Raw genomic sequence first — 21,697 nt, 5'->3', positions numbered from 1 at the left:
TTAATGTGTTTCATTCTGACAGGTAAATGTTTAATGTGTTTCATTCTGATATTTAATGTGTTTCATTCTGACAGGTAAATGTTTAATGTGTTTCATTCTGACATTTAAATGTTTAATGTGTTTCATTCTGACAGGTAAATGTTTAATGTGTTTCATTCTGACATGTAAATGTTTAATGTGTTTCATTCTGATATTTAATGTGTTTCATTCTGATATTTAAATGTTTAATGTGTTTCATTCTGATATTTAATGTGTTTCATTCTGACATGTAAATGTTTAATGTGTTTCATTCTGATATTTAATGTGTTTCATTCTGACATTTAAATGTTTAATGTGTTTCATTCTGACATGTAAATGTTTAATGTGTTTCATTCTGATATTTAATGTGTTTCATTCTGATATTTAAATATTTAATGTGTTTCATTCTGATATTTAATGTGTTTCATTCTGACATGTAAATGTTTAATGTGTTTCATTCTGATATTTAATGTGTTTCATTCTGACAGGTAAATGTTTAATGTGTTTCATTCTGATATTTAATGTGTTTCATTCTGACAGGTAAATGTTTAATGTGTTTCATTCTGATATTTAATTTGTTTCATTCTGACATGTAAATGTTTAATGTGTTTCATTCTGATATTTAATGTGTTTCATTCTGACATGTAAATGTTTAATGTGTTTCATTCTGATATTTAATGTGTTTCATTCTGACATGTAAATGTTTAATGTGTTTCATTCTGATATTTAATTTGTTTCATTCTGACATGTAAATGTTTAATGTGTTTCATTCTGATATTTAATGTGTTTCATTCTGACATGTAAATGTTTAATGTGTTTCATTCTGATATTTAATGTGTTTCATTCTGATATTTAATGTGTTTCATTCTGACATGTAAATGTTTAATGTGTTTCATTCTGATATTTAATTTGTTTCATTCTGACAGGTAAATGTTTAATGTGTTTCATTCTGATATTTAATGTGTTTCATTCTGACATGTAAATGTTTAATGTGTTTCATTCTGATATTTAATGTGTTTCATTCTGACAGGTAAATGTTTAATGTGTTTCATTCTGATATTTAATGTGTTTCATTCTGACATGTAAATGTTTAATGTGTTTCATTCTGACATTTAAATGTTTAATGTGTTTCATTCTGACAGGTAAATGTTTAATGTGTTTCATTCTGACATGTAAATGTTTAATGTGTTTCATTCTGATATTTAATGTGTTTCATTCTGATATTTAAATGTTTAATGTGTTTCATTCTGATATTTAATGTGTTTCATTCTGACATGTAAATGTTTAATGTGTTTCATTCTGATATTTAATGTGTTTCATTCTGACATTTAAATGTTTAATGTGTTTCATTCTGACATGTAAATGTTTAATGTGTTTCATTCTGATATTTAATGTGTTTCATTCTGATATTTAAATATTTAATGTGTTTCATTCTGATATTTAATGTGTTTCATTCTGACATGTAAATGTTTAATGTGTTTCATTCTGATATTTAATGTGTTTCATTCTGACAGGTAAATGTTTAATGTGTTTCATTCTGATATTTAATGTGTTTCATTCTGACATGTAAATGTTTAATGTGTTTCATTCTGATATTTAATGTGTTTCATTCTGACATGTAAATGTTTAATGTGTTTCATTCTGATATTTAATGTGTTTCATTCTGATATTTAATGTGTTTCATTCTGACATGTAAATGTTTAATGTGTTTCATTCTGATATTTAATTTGTTTCATTCTGACAGGTAAATGTTTAATGTGTTTCATTCTGATATTTAATGTGTTTCATTCTGACATGTAAATGTTTAATGTGTTTCATTCTGACATGTAAATGTTTAATGTGTTTCATTCTGATATTTAATGTGTTTCATTCTGACAGGTAAATGTTTAATGTGTTTCATTCTGATATTTAATTTGTTTCATTCTGACAGGTAAATGTTTAATGTGTTTCATTCTGATATTTAATGTGTTTCATTCTGACATGTCAATGTTTAATGTGTTTCATTCTGACATGTAAATGTTTAATGTGTATGTTTTATCTCTGTTTTTATTATTTTATTGTAACTGAGCGCCAACGACACATTTTCATTCTGTTTAAACGTAATGGACAATAAAGTTGGTATTTTCTGCTTATCTTAAAGCCTGGATCATTCATCCTTTGAGTTACAGAAAATCAAATTTGACACTAAGTAATTGTACAAAGAAGTCCGACTTCGGCGTTTATCCCTAACCCTCTGAAAAGAGACATACATAGAGGTTGGAGCAGGGGGCTGCCATACTACAGCACCTGTGGAGCAGCAGTTGTGGGAGGTTATGTGCCTTACTCAAGGGCAGGACAGCAGGTATGGAGCATCTATAGCATCTAGAATTTGACACCAGAAACCACTTCCTGTTTCCCAGGGGGATGAAAGAATGGTCTTACTGATGTTACCACTTACTTCCTGTTTCCCAGGGGGATGAAAGAATGGTCTTACTGATGTTACCACTTACTTCCTGTTTCCCAGGGGGATGAAAGAATGGTCTTACTGATGTTACCACTTACTTCCTGTTTCCCAGGGGGATGAAAGAATGGTCTTACTGATGTTACCACTTACTTCCTGTTTCCCAGGGGGATGAAATAATGGTCTTACTGATGTTACCACTTACTTCCTGTTTCCCAGGGGGATGAAAGAATGGTCTTACTGATGTTACCACTTACTTCCGGTCTCCCAGGGTGATGAGAGAATGGTTTACTGATGTTATCACTTACTTCCTGTCTTCCAGGGTGATGAGAATGGTTTACTGATGTTACCACTTCCTGTCACCCAGGTTGATGAGATAATGGTTTACTGATGTTACCACTTACTTCCTGTCACCCAGGTTGATGAGAGAATGGTCTTACTGATGTTACCACTTACTTCCTGTCTCCCAGGGTGATGAGAGAATGGTCTTACGTAGTGATAGTGTTCACAATCCAATGTGAGAGTCTGCTTCGATAGGCTCTGGCCCACAACTCTCTCACCACCATAGCAAAAATGAATAGAGTATCAGACTGTCATATTGCCTGTGTGCCTGACCGGGCACAGCACACTGGCAGAAACACCCAGCTCACACGCAGCTGCAGGACAAATGTAAGGTTCACATGTCTGTCAGACAGGACCTTTTAGCTAAAATGAGGGGTTAAGACAGAGGATGATACTCCTCGTCTGGTCCCTTTCAGTGCTCATTGAAAAAGCATAAAAGTTCACACCCTCTTAGTGGAGGTAACAGCCAACAGGAATGGATAGGGGCTTTAAAGACATCGACTCTAGGGGCTCGAGGGCCTGAGACGGAGAGTGGCCTGAGACGGAGAGTGGCCTGAGACGGAGAGTAGCCTGAGACGGAGAGTGGCCTGAGACGGAGAGTGGCCTGAGACGGAGAGTGGCCTGAGTGGCCTGAGACGGAGAGTGGCCTGAGACGGAGAGTGGCCTGAGACGCAGAGTGGCCTGAGACGGAGAGTGGCCTGAGTGGCCTGAGACGGAGAGTGGCCTGAGACGGAGAGTAGCCTGAGACGGAGAGTGGCCTGAGACGGAGAGTGGCCTGAGACGGAGAGTGGCCTGAGTGGCCTGAGACGGAGAGTAGCCTGAGACAGAGAGTGGCCTGAGACGGAGAGTGGCCTGAGACGGAGAGTGGCCTGAGACAGAGAGTGGCCTGAGACGAAGAGTGGCCTGAGACGAAGAGTGGCCTGAGACGGAGAGTGGCCTGAGTGGCCTGAGACGGAGAGTGGCCTGAGTGGCCTGAGTGGCCTGAGACGGAGAGTAGCCTGAGACGGAGAGTGGCCTGAGACGGAGAGTGGCCTGAGACGGAGAGTGGCCTGAGACGGAGAGTGGCCTGAGTGGCCTGAGACGGAGAGTGGCCTGAGACGGAGAGTGGCCTGAGACGGAGAGTGGCCTGAGACGGAGAGTGGCCTGAGACGGAGAGTGGCCTGAGACGGAGAGTGGCCTGAGACGCAGAGTGGCCTGAGACGGAGAGTGGCCTGAGACGGAGAGTAGCCTGAGACGGAGAGTGGCCTGAGACGGAGAGTGGCCTGAGACGGAGAGTGGCCTGAGTGGCCTGAGACGGAGAGTGGCCTGAGTGGCCTGAGACGGAGAGTAGCCTGAGACGGAGAGTGGCCTGAGACGGAGAGTGGCCTGAGTGGCCTGAGTAGCCTGAGACGGAGAGTAGCCTGAGACGGAAAGTGGCCTGAGACGGAGAGTGGCCTGAGTGGCCTGAGTAGCCTGAGACGGAGAGTGGCCTGAGACGGAGAGTGGCCTGAGACGGAGAGTAGCCTGAGACGGAGAGTGGCCTGAGACGGAGAGTGGCCTGAGTGGCCTGAGACGGAGAGTGGCCTGAGACGGAGAGTGGCCTGAGTGGCCTGAGACGGAGAGTGGCCTGAGACGGAGAGTAGCCTGAGACGGAGAGTGGCCTGAGACGGAGAGTGGCCTGAGACGGAGAGTGGCCTGAGACGGAGAGTGGCCTGAGACGGAGAGTGGCCTGAGACGGAGAGTGGCCTGAGACGGAGAGTAGCCTGAGACGGAGAGTGGCCTGAGACGGAGAGTAGCCTGAGACGGAGAGTGGCCTGAGTGGCCTGAGTGGCCTGAGACGGAGAGTGGCCTGAGACGGAGAGTAGCCTGAGACGGAGAGTGGCCTGAGACGGAGAGTGGCCTGAGACGGAGAGTGGCCTGAGTGGCCTGAGACGGAGAGTGGCCTGAGACGGAGAGTGGCCTGAGACGGAGAGTGGCCTGAGACGGAGAGTAGCCTGAGACGGAGAGTGGCCTGAGACGGAGAGTAGCCTGAGACGGAGAGTGGCCTGAGACGGAGAGTAGCCTGAGACGGAGAGTGGCCTGAGTGGCCTGAGACGGAGAGTGGCCTGAGACGGAGAGTGGCCTGAGACGGAGAGTGGCCTGAGTGGCCTGAGACGGAGAGTGGCCTGAGACGGAGAGTGGCCTGAGACGGAGAGTGGCCTGAGACGGAGAGTGGCCTGAGACGGAGAGTAGCCTGAGACCGAGAGTGGCCTGAGTGGCCTGAGACGGAGAGTGGCCTGAGACGGAGAGTGGCCTGAGACGGAGAGTGGCCTGAGACGGAGAGTGGCCTGAGACGGAGAGTGGCCTGAGACGGAGAGTGGCCTGAGACGGAGAGTGGCCTGAGACGGAGAGTGGCCTGAGACGGAGAGTAGCCTGAGACGGAGAGTGGCCTGAGACGGAGAGTGGCCTGAGACGAAGAGTGGCCTGAGACGGAGAGTGGCCTGAGACGGAGAGTGGCCTGAGACGGAGAGTGGCCTGAGATGAAGAGTGGCCTGAGACAGAGAGTGGCCTGAGACGGAGAGTAGCCTGAGACGGAGAGTGGCCTGAGATGGAGTGGCCTGAGACGGAGAGTGGCCTGAGACGGAGAGTGGCCAGTGGAACCAACAGTGAAGTCACCGTCAGTAGGCTGAGTAGCTGTTGGCACTCTTAACAGCTGGTCCGAGCCAGAAATGGTTGAGGTAGGATAGGATTTTGTTACTCTCACCTGAGGGAGCAGAGCCCTCATGAGCGGCTTCCGAGTGGCATAGCGGTCTAAGGCACTGCATCTAAGTGCTAGAGGCGTCACTACAGACCCTGGTTCGATTCCAGGCTGTATCACATCCGGCCGTGCTTGTGAGTCCCATAGGGCAGTGCACAATTGGCCCAGCGTCATCCGGGTTAGGGTTTGGCCGGGATAGTGGTGCTTTTGGGGACTTCATATTATTACAGGTGTTTGTAATCATCTCTGGCCCTTTGTGTGGCCTTATCACATGTAAAATAAATGAAATAGTTAATAAATAAATAAATTAAATATAAAATAGAATGACAACGCTGTTAAACATGATCCTAAATAGAAAGCGGCAACTTGGTGTTTAATATGAGCGTTTCAGCACAACTCATCCTTTATATATTTTGGACACTTATTTATTTTACTCTGTTAATATGTATTTGTTGTCCATTTTCTTGGCGTCAAACTGGTGGTAGTTATGAACAGTCAATAGTTGGAAGAGTTAATCGACAAAAAAAAATGCCATTGTTGATAAGATGTTTTTGAATTTTATTAATTGTACTATTACCTCGACCCATATGATCGATCTACTAGAAACTCATGACAATATGGACACAGATACGTCAAATGAACAGTATATATTAATACAAAATGTAAAGTCTAAATGACCAAAGTTACAATAGATATTTTTTCATTGTACCTTTATTTAACTAGGCAAGTCAGTTAAAATTCTTATTTTCAATGACGGCCTAGGAACAGTGGGTTAACTGCCTGTTCAGGGACAGAACGACAGATCTGTACCTTGTCAGCTCGGGGATTCGAACTTGCAACCTTTCGGTTACTAGCCCAACGCACTAACCACTAGGCTACCTTGCTGCCCCTTCACCTAGATATCCAATAGATTTTCTTTAACTACCAAAATTACTGAAGATTCCAGTAACCTCAGTAAATTACCGGTAGCTTTGCAGCCCTAATGGGGACTCTTCTTGCCGCTCAGCAAGCATGTCAGCCGGGGGACGGAACATAGTTATACATTTGTACACTCCAAATTGACCGCAAGAATACCAAACAGATATAGTATGTGGGGAAAAAAAGAAGAAGAATTTCAAACCATGATAACACTGGGGATAAGATCCAGCCAGGTTACCCGTGATACAAATCAGTATTCGACTGCCATGATTGTCAGGAGATGATGTGGAAATCGGCCACTAGAGGCAACAGTGAGCGATGTTACCTTCAAGTAGGTTTGGGTTGTGGACGGGGATGGCGGATGGGACTAAACATCTGCCTCTGGTTACAAGTTCGAAATTCTGTGATGTTTTAAGCCTATCCCAAACCTTAACCCTTACCTTAACCATTCAGCATTAATACCTAACCTTAACCATTCAGCATTAATACCTCAACTTAAACTTAAACACTTCCATATTTTACGTACGCAACAACTTCCAAATTTTACATTTAAGAAACATTCTGACGTGAGACCGTGAGAACTAGTTGATATGCATACATGTACAGTACTGGTCAGAAGTTTGGACACACCTACTCATTCAAGGGTTTTTCTTTATTTTACTATTTTCTACATTGTAGAATAATAGTGAAGATATTAAAACTATGAATTAACACATTTGGAATCATGTAGTAACCAAAAAAGTTAAACAAATCAAAATATATTCTAGATTCTTCAAAGTAGCCCCCCTTTGCCTTGAAGACAGCTTTGCACTCTTGGCATTCTCTCAACCAGCTTCACATGGAATACTTTTCCAACAGTCTTGAAGGAGTTCCCACATATGCTGAGCACTTGTTGGCTGCTTTTCCTTCACTCTGCGGTCCAACATATCCCAAACCATCTCAATTGGGTTGAGGTCGGGTGATTGTGGAGGCCAGGTCATCTGATGCAGCACTCCATCACTATCCTTCTTGGTCAAATAGCCCTTACACAGCCTGGAGGTGTGTTGCGCCATTGTCCTGTCGAAAAACTAATTATAGTCCCACTAAGACAAACCAGATGGGATGGCGTATCACTGCAGAATGCTGTGGTAACCATGCTAGTTAAGTGTGCCTTGAATTCTAAATAAATCCCTGACAGTGTCAGCAGCAAAGCACCCCCACACCTCCATGCTTCACAGTGGGAACCACACAAGCAGAGATCATCCATTCACCTACTATGCCTCTCACAAAGACATGGCAGTTGGAATCAAAAATCCCAAATTTGGACTCATCAGACCAAAGGACAGATTTCCACCATTCTAATGTCCATTGCTCGTGTTTCTTGGCCCAAGCAAGTCTCTTCTTCTTATTGGTGTACTTTAGTAATGGTTTCTTTGCAGCAAGTTGACCATGGTCTGATTCACACGGTCTTCTCTGAACAGTTGATGTTGAGATGTGTCTGTTACTTGAACTCTGAAGCATTTATTTGGGCTGCAATTTGAGGTGCAGTTAACTCTAATGAACTTCTCCTCTGCAGCAGAGGTAACTCTGGGTCTTCCTTTCCAGTGGCGGTCCTCATGAGAGACAGTTTCATCATAGCGCTTGAGGGTTTTTGCGACTTCCCTTGAAGAAACTTTTAAAGTTCTTGAAATTTTCCGGATCGACTGACCTTCATGTCTTAAAGTAATGATGGACTGTCATTTCTCTTTGCTTATTTGACCTGTTCTTACCATAATATGGACATGATATTTTACCGGATAGGGATATATTCTGTATACCACCCCTACCTTGTCACAACACAACTGATTGGCTCAAATGCTTTAAGTTCTTATGGCTGCAGGGGCAGTATTGAGTAGCTTGGATGAAAAGGTGCCCAGAGGTGCCCAGAGTAAACTGCCTGCTCCTCAGTCCCAGTTGCTAATATATGAATATATGCATATTATTATTATTATTATATCATCATACATATTATTAGTATTGGATAGAAAACACTCTGAAGTTTCTAAAACTGTTTGAATGATGTCTGTGAGTATAGCAGAACTCATATGGCAGGCAATAACCTGAGAAAAAATCCAACCAGGAAGTGGGAAATCTGAGGTTTGTAGGTTTTCAACTCATCGCCTATCAAATAAACAGTGGGATATGGGTCATGTTGCACTTCCTACGGCTTCCACTAGATGTCAACAGTCTTTAGAACCTTGTCTGATGCTTCTACTGTGATGTGGGGCCGAAGGAGAGGGGATTGAGTAAGGTCTATCATGACCTGAACATGCGCTGACCATGCGCGTTCATGTGAGAGCTCTGTTCCATCGCACTTCTGAAAACAAAGGAATTCTCCGGTTGGAACATTATTGAAGATTTATGTTAAAAACATCCTAAAGATTGATTCAATACATCGTTTGACATGTTTCTACTGACTGTTATGTAACTTTTTGACATTTCGTCTGCTTTTAGTGAACGCGCTTCGTGACTTTGGATTTGTTTACCAAACACGCTAACAAAGTAGCTATTTGGACATAAATGATGGACATTACCGAACAAAACTAACATTTCTTATGGAAGTGGGAGTCCTGGGAGTGCATTCCGACAAATATCAGCAAAAGTAAGTGAAGATTTATAATGCTATTTATGACTTTTGTTGACTCCACAATTTAGCGGGTAACTATATGGCTTGCTTTTGAGGCTGAACGCTGTTCTCAGATTATTGAATATTGTGCTTTTGCAGTAAAGCTTTTTTGAAATCTGACACAGCGGTTGCATTAAGAACAAGTGTACCTTTAATTCTATGTAAAACATGTATCTTTCATCAAAGTTTATGATGAGTATTTCTGTTATATGATGTGGCTCTCTCCGGATATTTTGGAGGCATTTCTGAACATGGCGCCAATGTAAACTGAGGTTTTTGGATATAAATATGAACTTTATCGAACAAAACATATATGTATTGTGTAACATGAAGTCCTATGATTGTCATCTGATGAAGGTCATCAAAGGTTAGTGATTAATTTTATCTCTATTTCTGCTTTTTGTGACTCCTGTCTTTGGCTGGAAAAATGGCTGTGTTTTTCTGTGATTTGGCAGTGACCTAACATAATCGTTTGTGGTGCTTTCGCTTCAAAGCCTTTTTGAAATCGGACACTGTGGTGGGATTAACAAGAAGTGTATCTTAAAAATGGTGTGAAATACTTATATGCTTGAGGAATTTCAATTATGAGATTTCTGTTGTTTGAATTTGGCGCACTGCACTTTCACTGGCTGTTGTCATATCATACCGTTAACGGGATTGCAGCCCTAAGAAGTTTAAGATAAGAAATTCCACAAATTAACTTTTAACAAGGCCCACCTGTTGATTGAAATGCATTCCAGGCGACTATCTCATGAAGCTGGTTGAGAGAATGCCAAGTGTGCAAAGCTGTCATCAAGGCAAAGGGTGGCTACTTTGAAGAATCTCAAAAATAAAAAAAATATTTTGATTTGTTTAACACATTTTTGGTTAGTACATGATTCCATATGTGTTATTTCCTTTTAATTTAACTAGGCAAGTCAGTTAAGAACAAATTCTTGTTTTACAATGAAGGCCTACCCCAGGCCAAACCCAGATTCTACAATCTAGAGTAGGTGTATCCAAACTTTTGACTACTAAATCTATTTACACGTGGGAATACTTGGGAACAGATTCCCTAAATTAATAAGATAAATATCCAACAACGAACCAAAAAAATACAATTGTATATATTATCTTGTTTTGCTCAGAAAACTCAAAAAGTACACACAAAGAGTAGCAACATTACCTGTTATGTTCAGACAACAGCCCCATTATATCATTACTGTGACATTGGACTGAGCAGGATCAGGAGGACCAGCTAGAGTTGGTCCACAGGTGTATCTCAATACTCTCTTAGTCCCCTCTCTGTGTCCTCATTTATTTTCTTTGTGGATGTTTTTCACGTGTTAGCAAATTAGTCTTCTGAATGAATATATTATCAGACTAAGCAGCCATGTTGTTTCTGATTGAAGTTTTTCCCTCAGTCACCACAGCTAAATGGTTTCTCTCCTGTGTGAATCAGTATATGTCTCCTTAGGTCCCTCCTCTGAATAAAGCTCCTCCCACAGTCAGCACAGCTAAATGGTTTCTCTCCTGTGTGAGTCAGTTTATGCATGGTAAGGTGCCCCTTTCGATTGAAACTTTTCCCACAGTCAGCACAGCTAAATGGTTTCTCTCCTGTGTGAGTCAGTTTATGCATGGTAAGGTGCCCCTTTCGATTGAAGCTTTTCCCGCAGTCACCACAGCTAAATGGTTTCTCTCCTGTGTGAATCAGTATATGTCTCCTTAGGTCCCTCTTCTGAATAAATCTCTTCCCACAGTCATCACAGGTGAATGGTTTCTCTCCTGTGTGAGTCAGTTGATGTTCAGTTAGATGCACCTTCCGAATGAAGCTTTTCCCACAGTCACCACAGCTAAATGGTTTCTCTCCTGTGTGAGTCAGTTTATGTTCAGTTAGGCTCACCTTACGATTGAAGCTTTTCCCACAGTCACCACAGCTAAATGGTTTCTCTCCTGTGTGAGTCAGTTTGTGAGTGGTTAGGTTCCCTTTGAGACGGAAGCTTTTCCCACAGTCACCACAGATAAATGATTTCTCTCTGGTGTGAGTCAGTTTGTGAGTGGTTAGGTTCCCTTTGAGACGGAAGCTTTTCCCACAGTCACCACAGGTGAAAGGTTTCTCTCCTGTGTGAGTCAGTTTATGCCTGGTTAGGTGCGCCTTGCGAAAAAAGCTTCTCCCACAGTCACCACAGATAAATGCCTTCTCTCCTGTGTGAATCCTCATGTGCCTGGACAGAGGCTTGAGATCCACTGGTTTAGAGTGACTCTCTCTGTTCTCCACAGTCTGGGTTTGGGGAAGAGTCAAGAACTGAAGTGTGTCCTGATCACATTCACTTTTCACACAGGAAGGAGTGAATATGGAGTCTTTGGTATCAAAGAGCCCTTGAAGCTGCTCTTCCTCCTGACTGGTCCTGACTTCCTCCTGTTCCTCTTTAATCTGTATGGTCTCTGGGTCCTTCTGACCCAGACTGGGGCTCCACTCCTGCTCACAGTGCTGCTGCTCAGGGGGAACCTCCTCTTCAGAGACAGAGAACTGCAGGGAATCTGGAGGGAAGGAGAGGAGGAGCAGAGGTTATTTATATACTACAGAATTAAATAGAACACTTGAATCACAAATGTGAATTATAGATCTCAATGATTTTTTATTGAAAATGTCTTTACTGGTATTGATCCAAAATAATAACAGGAGCTAAAATAATGTGCAATACAGATAAATAGTTTTACTGCTCCCAAACTTGATATTTTAATAAAGCTTGTACACGTCCTAATAATGTGAAAGATTTCTCAGAAAACTAGATGTTTTGGTCACCGTATGCTTACTTCTATTATGACCTCACGGCGTTTAAGATGAGCAGAGTCAGGGGTCTACAGGACTGAAGCCGTACTCTGCCTACTGCCATCATCAATGTAATATTGAATTACTAGTGTGAACGTAAACGTACTCACCATCTCTAATGAAATGCATTGGAGTCAGAGAGGCTGTGCTACATAAGCTTCTGGATAATTATGAATGAATCTTCAATGACGACAAGTGAGAAAGTTAAAAGAAACAAAGATCATCACATCCCCCCCAAAATGCTGACCTCCCCTGTTATTGGGGAGGGGAGGGGGGGTATATGATCTTTATTCCTGATTTTGACGGATATTATCTTCATTATTCATGATTTATTCGTGATTATCCATAATCATAGTATCATCCACATGAATGTATAAGTGTTCAGAAAGAAATTATATTCTTATTTACAATAAAAAATGACTCCAAAAGTACAATACATTACACTTGAAATGTTAGTCATTTAGCAGACTCTCTTATCTCCAGCAATTACAGGAGACATGAGGGTTAAGTAACTTGCTCAAGTGCACATCGACAGATTTTTCACCTAGTCGGCTTGGGGATTCGATAGGCCACCTGTGGCCCCACATTATTCACCTTTCAGTTTCTGTACATACAAACCTATTCTACATAGTTGTATCTCCGGTGTGATCCGCAGAAGTCTCCGTAGCCGATCATTCTCTTCCTGGTACTCCGCTACGGCTTTCGCAAATTCCCCGGAAATCTCTGCACCAGCAGACGCCGTTAAACGCTCATTTAAAAACTCTTGAAACGACTGTAGTTTAGATGTTTTCAGTGGACTGAGAGTTGAGTGTTCAGCAAGTACGGCTTCTTGACATGGGTCCTCCTGATCACATTCACTTTTCACACAGGAAGGAGTAAATATGAACTCTATGACATCAGGCTCCACCCCTTGAAGCTGCTCTTCCTCCTGACTGGTCCTGACTTCCTCCTGTTCCTCTTTAATCTGTATGGTCTCTGGGTCCTTCTGTCCCAGACTGGGGCTCCGCTGCTGCTCAGGGGGGACCTCCTCTTCAGAGACAGAGAGCTGCAGGGATTCTGGAGGGACTGAGAGGAGGAGCAGAGCTTACCACAGTCCCCAAATCCAGAACAAATTCAAGAAAGCGTACAGTATTATATAGAGCCATTGTCTCATGGAACTCTGTTCCATCTCAAATTGCTCAAATGAAAAGCAAACCTGGTTTAAAAAACAGATAAAGCAACACCTCACAACGTCTCTCCCCTATGTGACCTAGATATTTTGTGAGTATGTATTGATATGTAGGCTACATGTGCCTTTTAAAAATGCTGATGCATTTGCAACAGCTAATGGTAATCCTAATAAAATACCAAATAACCACAGTATAAGGTATAACCATAAAACGGTCAAACAGAGAAATGGTTCTAATCATTTTTCCCCATAGGGGATTTTACAATGACTTAAAATAAGGGCTGTGTTTTGTGTAGGCTTACCCTTTACAATGACTTAAAATAAGGACTGTGTTTTGTGTAGGCTTACCCTTTACAATTACTTAAAATAAGGAGGCTAACCCTGGCGTGACGTTTTGATAACCGTGTAAATCTCTCAAGGACAAGGTGACTTTTATTAATATATTCGCCTATATTTATCCCGCAAAAATGAAATGCTAATTAGCTCCTAATGTGGCTATCATAAAGAACTACAAACACCATGATGATCTGGACGGGACTGCCGAATCGAGGCAAAGTAAAAAATCTATGGATGAACTATCTAACGCCATCTAAATGTAGTAATGAATAAACTGGCAAAAATGTATTTAAATGAACAATTCTGTGAACTATCTTGTACGAGTTTTAAAATGACAAAATACGTGTTAGCAAAGAAGTCAGCTATAGATGACGTGCAGCCGCTTGCTGGGATTTGTAGTTCCGCATGATGTCTACTTGGAAGCTAATTAGCATTTTTTGAATCTGAGCGTAAATAGAGCTGAATATTAGTGGAGGCTCCTCAGAGGAAGGGGAGGACCATCCTCCTCAGTGAATATTCAGACCACTAGGGGACAATGTTTTTAGATAGGATATCCAGTAAGCCTCCATTTGTAGTAGTAGGATCTCGATGTTAACTCCTTTCCTTGGTAGAGCAACATGCTCTATGCCTGTGTATTTTTAGGGAGGATGGTTAGCTTCAACAAAATGATCTGCTACTGGATAGTCAATATTCTTACACCTGATTCAGCTATGCGTGCTACTCTAGTACGCTAGTTTCCATCCTCCTCTGGGTACATTGACTCCAATACAAAACCTAGGAGGTTCATGGTTCTCACCCCCTTCTATAGAATTACACAGTAATTATGACAACTTCGGGACGACATCCTCCAACCTATCAGAGCTCTTGCAGCATGAACTGACATGTTGTCCACACAATCATAGGATCAGAGAATTAAACTAGTACTGAAAGCATAAGCTACAGCTAGCTAGCCCTGCACTGCATAACATGTGGTGAGTAGTTGACTCAAAAGAGAGAAAGACAATAGTTGAACACTTTTGAATGATTTAATATCTTCATAAATGAAGGAGAAGATAGAGAGAGCTGGCTAAATTTTGTCTATTTTTCACTTCCACTTAGCTAGCGAATGCAGCTAGCTAGTTAAGCCTACTCAAAACACCCAGCTCAAAAAGATATTAGTGTAACCTTTGGCTAGCTAGTTAGCGGTGTGCGCTAATAGCATTTCAATCGGTGACGTCACTCGCTCGGAGACCTTGAAGTAGTTGCCACGGTTTTTCTGGAGCGATAGGTAACGATGCTTCGTGGGAGTCAGTTGTTGATGTGTTCAGAGGGTCCCTGGTTAAAGCCCAGGTTGGGGCGAGGAGAGGGACAGAAGCAACACTGTTACATTAGATAGCTGGCTATTGCTATCCAACACTGGAACTCTTCCAAATCAAGGTAGGCTTTTGGTTGTATAAATGTTTTGCCACAGGTGTCCTCCGGTGTAACTGCTAAACTGCTTGCTGACTACACTGTACTGCATGATTGTAGAGGGTTTACTAATGTGTTAGCTCTAGTAGCTATGTTGACTATGACGTTAGCTAATAATGGTGAAAATGTAGACTGTGTGAAGCAGTTAGCGGTTATGATATGAAGGTTTGGCTTGGAAAGATTTTTGTTGCCTGGTCACAGACAGCTGATGTGTTGTGCACTGAAGGGAAAAGGTGAGAGCACGTAAACGCGAGAAGGAATTATAGCTACAACGTTCAAAGTGATCATACTGTTTGTATGTTGCTGCTACGAAAGTGAACTGTGTTTGCGTGTAATCAGGGGTGTATTCATTCCACAGATTCTGTTGAAAAACTTTATTAAACGGAAGCAAACGGAACAGGGATAAACATACCTGAATTTGTCCAATATAAACTCTTGTTTGTAACTGTTGGCCTAATGATTACACCCTAAATCAGCTAGATGCAGGCAAGAGTGTGCAAGGCGGTATTAAAATGTCTCGCTGTCTGTCACCTTGATTACTCAAATGTTTCTCAACCTGTGCATCTGTGTTGTATACTATCATTCATAGGCTAAGCTACGTTGTAGCAACCTCATGATGGCTATAGGGAAAATGTGAGTATTGTGTAGTAACCTAAACCTATCAATGTTACATTGAGCTGGGTGAATGGAATATGAATGAGTCATCCAATATGCTGTAATAGAAATAAGGCCGTGCTCATAAAAGCAAAAAATATTGTCCTCCATCTTTAACAGCACCGACCGCCAGTGGCGAATACATTGATAAAAGTCACCTTGTCTGAGAGAGATTTACATGGTTATCAAAACGTCTCACCGGGGTAAGCCTACATTAAACACAGTCCTTATTTTAAGTGTTTCTAAAATCCCCTATGGGAAAAATGAATGGTGGATAAACGATTGAAACCATTTCCCTGTTTGACCGCTAGGTTTTATGGGTATTATTACACCTCCACTGTGGGTTTTATGGGTATTATTACACCTCCACTGTGTGACTCTATCAGGCTTTAGACATCAGGGTTGGGGTCAATTTGAATTTTTAAACCAGTAAATTCAAGACTAGGTTAACTATAATGCCAGTTCAATAATTAAAAACTAGAATCCATGTTCAATTACTTCTCAGTAATTGAAGAGAAGCTATTTATTTCCAAATTTGATCTATTTTTGAATTTTAAATTAAAATCACTTCCTGTTTTTATGACAGTTTTTATTAATACACGGTAAGTTTAAAAACAACCTCTTCAACATGTATGAAGTGGTAATCAGTTAACAATTTATCAATAAAGTGGAACTATAGCTAGCTATCAGTATCTACATACTAACCTATTCGACATAGTTGTATCTCTGGTGTCCTCCGCAGAAGTCTCCGTAGCCGATCGTTCTCTTCCTGGTACTCTACTACCGTTTTCTCAACTTCCCCAAAAATATCCACAGCAGCCGCCGTTAAACGCTCATTTAAAAACACACACAACATCTGTAGTTTAGACATGTTCAGTAAAATTAGATCTGGGTAGCCTATTCAGTTTAGTCAGTAAGTCTTTCTTTACTCCCCACAAGGAACAGAAAAAATAAAAACTCGTTTCCAATTCTACTTCCGTGTTCCAGTCAAGGAGTCTTAGGACATTCTTTGTTCTAGTTGGTGACGAACCCAGAAACACAACAGGGCCGCCAGCTGGATGGGAGTTTACTGTGCAAGGCAGCCTACAGACCAGTAGTAAAGGAAAACGAGACTACATGTACACAAATAGTGGTTATCATAAGTACAGGATGATATGAGAGAATCAATTCTTCCCCAGGAGTCAACAGTTTATCATTACTCCATACAAGATTAAATCAACATGATGAATGAGCAGCATTACGTCAGAATTTACGAGAAATACTCTTGGAAATACTCTTGGACAAATGCAAGGATGCCTTTTCTGGAGTAGTTTTTAATTTCATGTATCAATTACATCAGCTTGACCTAAATCAAATGATCAGATATTGCTGTTTCTAATGAAGAGAAAAATTAAACAGACTTTGAACATCAGAACTGTGAATTTCCTACAATACTCTGTACTGTTTGATCATTACCTCGTCATTCAAATCAAATCAAACTTTATTTACATACATTGTTTTACAACATTAAGTCCATGGTACAGTATACGTATTTATCTGAGACCCACAGTATGAATGGTCTGGAGTTGCTTTCCTTTCCTAAGAGTGTTGTCCACATTCTGCCTTTTTATTCCCATCTTCTGAACAAAGATGTTATTTCTATGGTCAGTTTTTCTATTTTTGTGTATATTATTCATATTCCTCAGCAGATAAGTCTTCTGAGTCAATATTTTATCACAGACTGAGCAGCCATGTTATTTCACTCCTGTATGAGTCTGTCCATGTTCATTTAGGTGCTTCTTGGGATTGAAGCTATTCCCACTGTCACCACAGCTAAATGGTTTCTCTCTTCTGTGAATTCTCATGTACATGGACAGATGTTTGAAGGTTTTGCCATAAAAGGGGCAGGTGTAGGGTTCCCCCATTGGGGGGCTCGGATCTAATGGTGGGCTGAAATCCAATGGTGGGCTGCTGTCAAGTCCTACATGGTTGCTGCTTATGGCTGAGCTGTGGCTGTAGGCATTGTTCTGATTATCTGGAATTTTGAAACCCTTTAGGTGGGTCACAGTGGCAAAAGGTTTGAGATCCACTGGTTTAGAGTCCCTCTCTGTCCTTCACAGTCTGGGTTTGGGGAAGAGTCAAGCATTGAAGTGGGTCCTCCAGATCACATTCTCTTTTCACACAGGAAGGAGTGAAATTGAACTCAGCGATATCAGGCTCCACCCCTTGAAGCTGCTCTTCCTCCTGACTGGTCCTGACTTCCTCCTGTTCCTCTTTAATCTGTGTGGTCTCTGGGTCCTCCTGTCCCAGACTGGGGCTCCACTCCTGCTCACAGTGCTTCTGCTCAGGGGGAACCTCCTCTTCAGAGACAGTGAGAGAGAGCTGCAGGGAGTCTGGAGGGAAGGAGAGGAGGGTAGAGGTTATCTACGGTATATACAACAGAAGTAAATAGAACACCTGAATCATACAGATGAATTCAAGATTTCTATGATCTATACAGCCTTTAGATGTGCCTGAGTGCAACAGCTAGGACCAGCTTCCAAGTTTGTAGATTTTTACAAAGTCCATATTGATACAGAAACACTAAACAGTAATTAAGATACTTTTAATAACAAGCTGATTGACAAAGTCATGACACATTTGAATAATTTAATGCTACCACCCCTGCAAATCAAGAACAGTCAGCTATTTCTCTGGAGACATAATAATTTTGGGGGGGGGTATTTAGGATCTTATTAGGATTATTAGGATCTCCATGAGCTGTAGCGAAATATATACACACATAATATCTAGGTGAAATAGGGGAGAGGCTTTGTGTCTTGAGGTGTTGCTTTATGTTTTTTGAAACCATGTTTGCTGTTCATTTGAGCTATCTGAGATGGGAGCTTCATACAATTATGGCTCTATATAATATTGTACGCTTTCTTGAATTTGTTCTGGATTTGGGGACTGTGAAAAGACCCCTGGTGGCATGTCTGGTGGGGTAAGTGTGTGTGTCAGTGCTGTATGTAAATTGACCATTCAAACAATTTGGAATTTTCAACACATTCATGGTTCTTATAAAAACAAGAAGTGATGCAATCAGTCTCTCCTGTACTTTTAGCATATTGTTGATATTAGCCCCCTGATTACAGTGAAGAGCAAGATGTGCCGCTCTGTTCTGGGCCAGCTGCCGTTTTCTAGGTCATTCTTTGCAGCACCTGACCACATGACTGAGCAATAATCAAGATAAAATAAGATTAGAGCCTGCAGGACTTTCTTTGTGGAGTGTGGTGTCAATAAAAAGCAGAGCATCTCTTTATCACGGACAGACCTCTCCCCATGTTCGCAAACATTGAATCAAAATGTTTTGACCATGACAGTTTACAATCCAAGATAACAAGATAACAACAAGTCATTTAGTCTCCTCAACTTGCTCAATAGCCACATTATTCATGACCAGTTTCAGCTGAGGTTATTTGTACCAAATACAATGCTCTTAGTTTTAGAGATGTTCAGGACTAGTTTATTACAGGCCACCCATTCTTAAACTGACTGCAACTCTCTGTTTAGTGTTGCAGTGATTTCACTAGCTGTGGGTGCGTATAGGGTTGAATCAACAGCATACATGGACACACAGGTTTTGTATAATGCCAGTGGCAGGTCATTAGTAAAACATTTAAAATAGTAGAGGGCCAAGAGAGCTGTCTTGCAGTACACCACACTTTACATGTTTAACATTAGTGAAACTTCCATTAAAGAAAACCCTCTGCGTTCTATTAGATAGATGGCTCTGAATCAACGATATGTCAGAAGTTCAAAAGCCGTAACACAATTTTTGATGTGTTATGGTCAATAATATCAAAGGCTGCACTGAAATCTAACAATACAGCTCCCACAATCCTCTTATTATCAATTTCTTTCAACCAATCATCAGTCATGTGTGTCAGTGCAGTTCATGTTGAGTGCCCTTCTCTATAGCCATGCTGAAAGTCTGTTGTTTATTTGTTTCCAGAGAAATAGCATTGTATCTGGTCAAAACCATATATATATATATTTTTTTACATACGTTTGCTAAGGGTCGGCATCAAGCTGATTGTTCCATCCTCAGTATCTTTCCATCAAAGTTGTCAATACCAGGTGGTTTCTCATTATTGATGGGCAACAATAATGTTTCCACGTCACCCACACTAACTTTACAAAATTCAAAATTATAATGCTTTTGCTTCATTATTAGTTTTTTTTACACCTGAAAATGATGTCTCAAAGTTTGTTGTTGGCATATCATGCCTAAGTTTGGTCATTCTGCCAATTAAATAGTCATTGAAGTAATTGGCAACATCAAAAGGTGTTGAGCCATCCGATTCAACGAACAATGGAGTTGAATTATTCTTTCTGCCCATCATTTCATTTAAAGTTTTCCAAAGCTTTTTTTTCCATTTCACTTTATCATTTATCTTTGTTTCATAGTTCAGTTTCTTCTTCTTTTTGTTTGGTTTTAGTGTCATGATGCCACGCCCTGACCATAGTTTGCTTTGTATGTTTCTATGTTTTGTTTGGTCAGGGTGTGATCTGAGTTTATGTCTAGTTTGTCTATTTTTATGTGTTTGGCCTGATATGGTTCTCAATCAGAGGCAGGTGTTAGTCGTTGTCTCTGATTGGGAACCATATTTAGGTAGCCTGTTTTGTATTGTGGGTTGTGGGTGATTGTTCATGTTCCTGTGTTTTTGTATTTTTCACCGTTCAGGACTGTTTCGTTCTCGTGTTTTGTTGTTTTTTTGTTAGATTATTCGTGTTCATTAAAATGGATAATAATCACGCTGCATTTTGGTCCTCCTCTCTTTCTCCTAACGCCGAACGTTACACATGATTTCTCAATTTACATTACGTTTGCCAATCGGCTGTGCAGACAGACTTGTTTGCCATTCCTTTTGCATCGTCGCTCTCAACCAGATATTTTTTTAATTCTTCATCAATCCACTGGGATTTTGCAGTTTTTACAGTCATTTTCTTAATGGGTGGCTGCTCATTAGTCACTAGAAGAAGCAATTTCATAAATGAATCAAGTGCAGTGTCTGGATGCTGCTAATTACACACATCAGACCAACAAATAGTTGTTTTAAATGTCAACATAGTAATTAGTACAGAACGTTTCGTGTGATCTCTTATAGACAATTTTAGGCCCAGCCTTTGGAACTTTGACTTTCCTAGACATGGCTACCATATTATGGTCAGTACATCCAATGGGTACAGCTTTAGAGCAGGTTTTGTAGCATTAGTAAAACATGTGATCGATACTAATGGATGATATAGTTCCTGTACTGTTTGTAAAACCCTGGTATTGTTAAGGCTGTCAATGTCGTTCTCCTCCTCAAACGAGGAGGAGCATGGATAGGTCCAAGATGCGGAGAGGTAAGTGTTCATGATTTAATGAAACAACAAGAAAACACTTAAACCTACAAAATAACAAACGTGACTAACCTTAAACAGTCCTGTGTGGTCCAAACACTGACACAGGAAACAAACACCCACAAAACACCAGTGAAACCCTGGCTGCCTTTGTATGACTCTCAATTAGAGACAAACAATACACACCTGTCTCTAATTGAGAATCATACCAGGCCGAACACAAAACCCCACATAGAAATACAAACATAGACAAACCCACCCAACTCACGCCCTGACCAACTAAAATGAATACAAAACAAAGGAAAACAGGTCAGGAACGTGACAGAACCCCCCCCTTAAGGTGCGAACTCCGGGCGCACCAGCACAAAGTCTAGGGGAGGGTCTGGGTGGGCGTCTGTCCACGGTGGCGGCTCTGGCGCTGGTCGTGGTCCCCACCCCACCATAATCAATCCCCGCTTCTTTATCCCCCTCCCAATGACCACCCTCCCACTAACCCCACCTAAATGAAGGGGCAGCACCGGAATAAGGGGCAGCACCGGGATAAGGGGCAGCACCGGGATAAGGGGCGGCAGGTCCTGGCTGAGGGACTCCGGCAGGTCCTGGCTGAGGGACTCCAGCAGGTCCTGGTTTAGAGACTCCGGCAGGTCCGGGCGTAGGGACTCCGGCAGGTCCGGGCGTAGGGACTCCGGCAGGTCCGGGCGTAGGGACTCCGGCAGGTCCGGGCGTAGGGACTCCGGCAGGTCCGGGCGTAGGGACTCCGGCAGATCCGGGCTGAGGGACTCCGGCAGGTCCGGGCTGAGTGGCAGCTCCGGACTGTAGGGCAGCTCCGGACT

General features: G+C 41.8%; 1 protein-coding gene across 1 annotated transcript in view; it reads right to left on the bottom strand.

Annotated features, from left to right (window-relative positions):
- LOC129835749 (oocyte zinc finger protein XlCOF6-like) overlaps positions 1 to 16,470 on the bottom strand; it is a 64,409-nt gene extending 47,939 nt beyond the window's left edge. The window contains exons 1-2 of the mRNA XM_055901510.1: positions 16,203 to 16,470; positions 12,509 to 12,955 (exon numbers count right to left, since the gene is read on the bottom strand). Of these exons, the coding sequence (XP_055757485.1) occupies positions 12,509 to 12,955; positions 16,203 to 16,368 (613 nt within the window). The 5' untranslated portion in view covers positions 16,369 to 16,470. The remainder of the gene's footprint in view (positions 1 to 12,508; positions 12,956 to 16,202) is intronic.
- Positions 16,471 to 21,697: the final 5,227 nt, after the last annotated feature.

Source organism: Salvelinus fontinalis, chromosome 36 (genome assembly GCF_029448725.1).
Source record: "Salvelinus fontinalis isolate EN_2023a chromosome 36, ASM2944872v1, whole genome shotgun sequence".
Classification (NCBI taxonomy): Eukaryota; Metazoa; Chordata; class Actinopteri; order Salmoniformes; family Salmonidae; genus Salvelinus; species Salvelinus fontinalis.
Note: the sequence above shows the minus strand (reverse complement) of the source record. Positions and strands in the feature narration are given on the sequence as shown.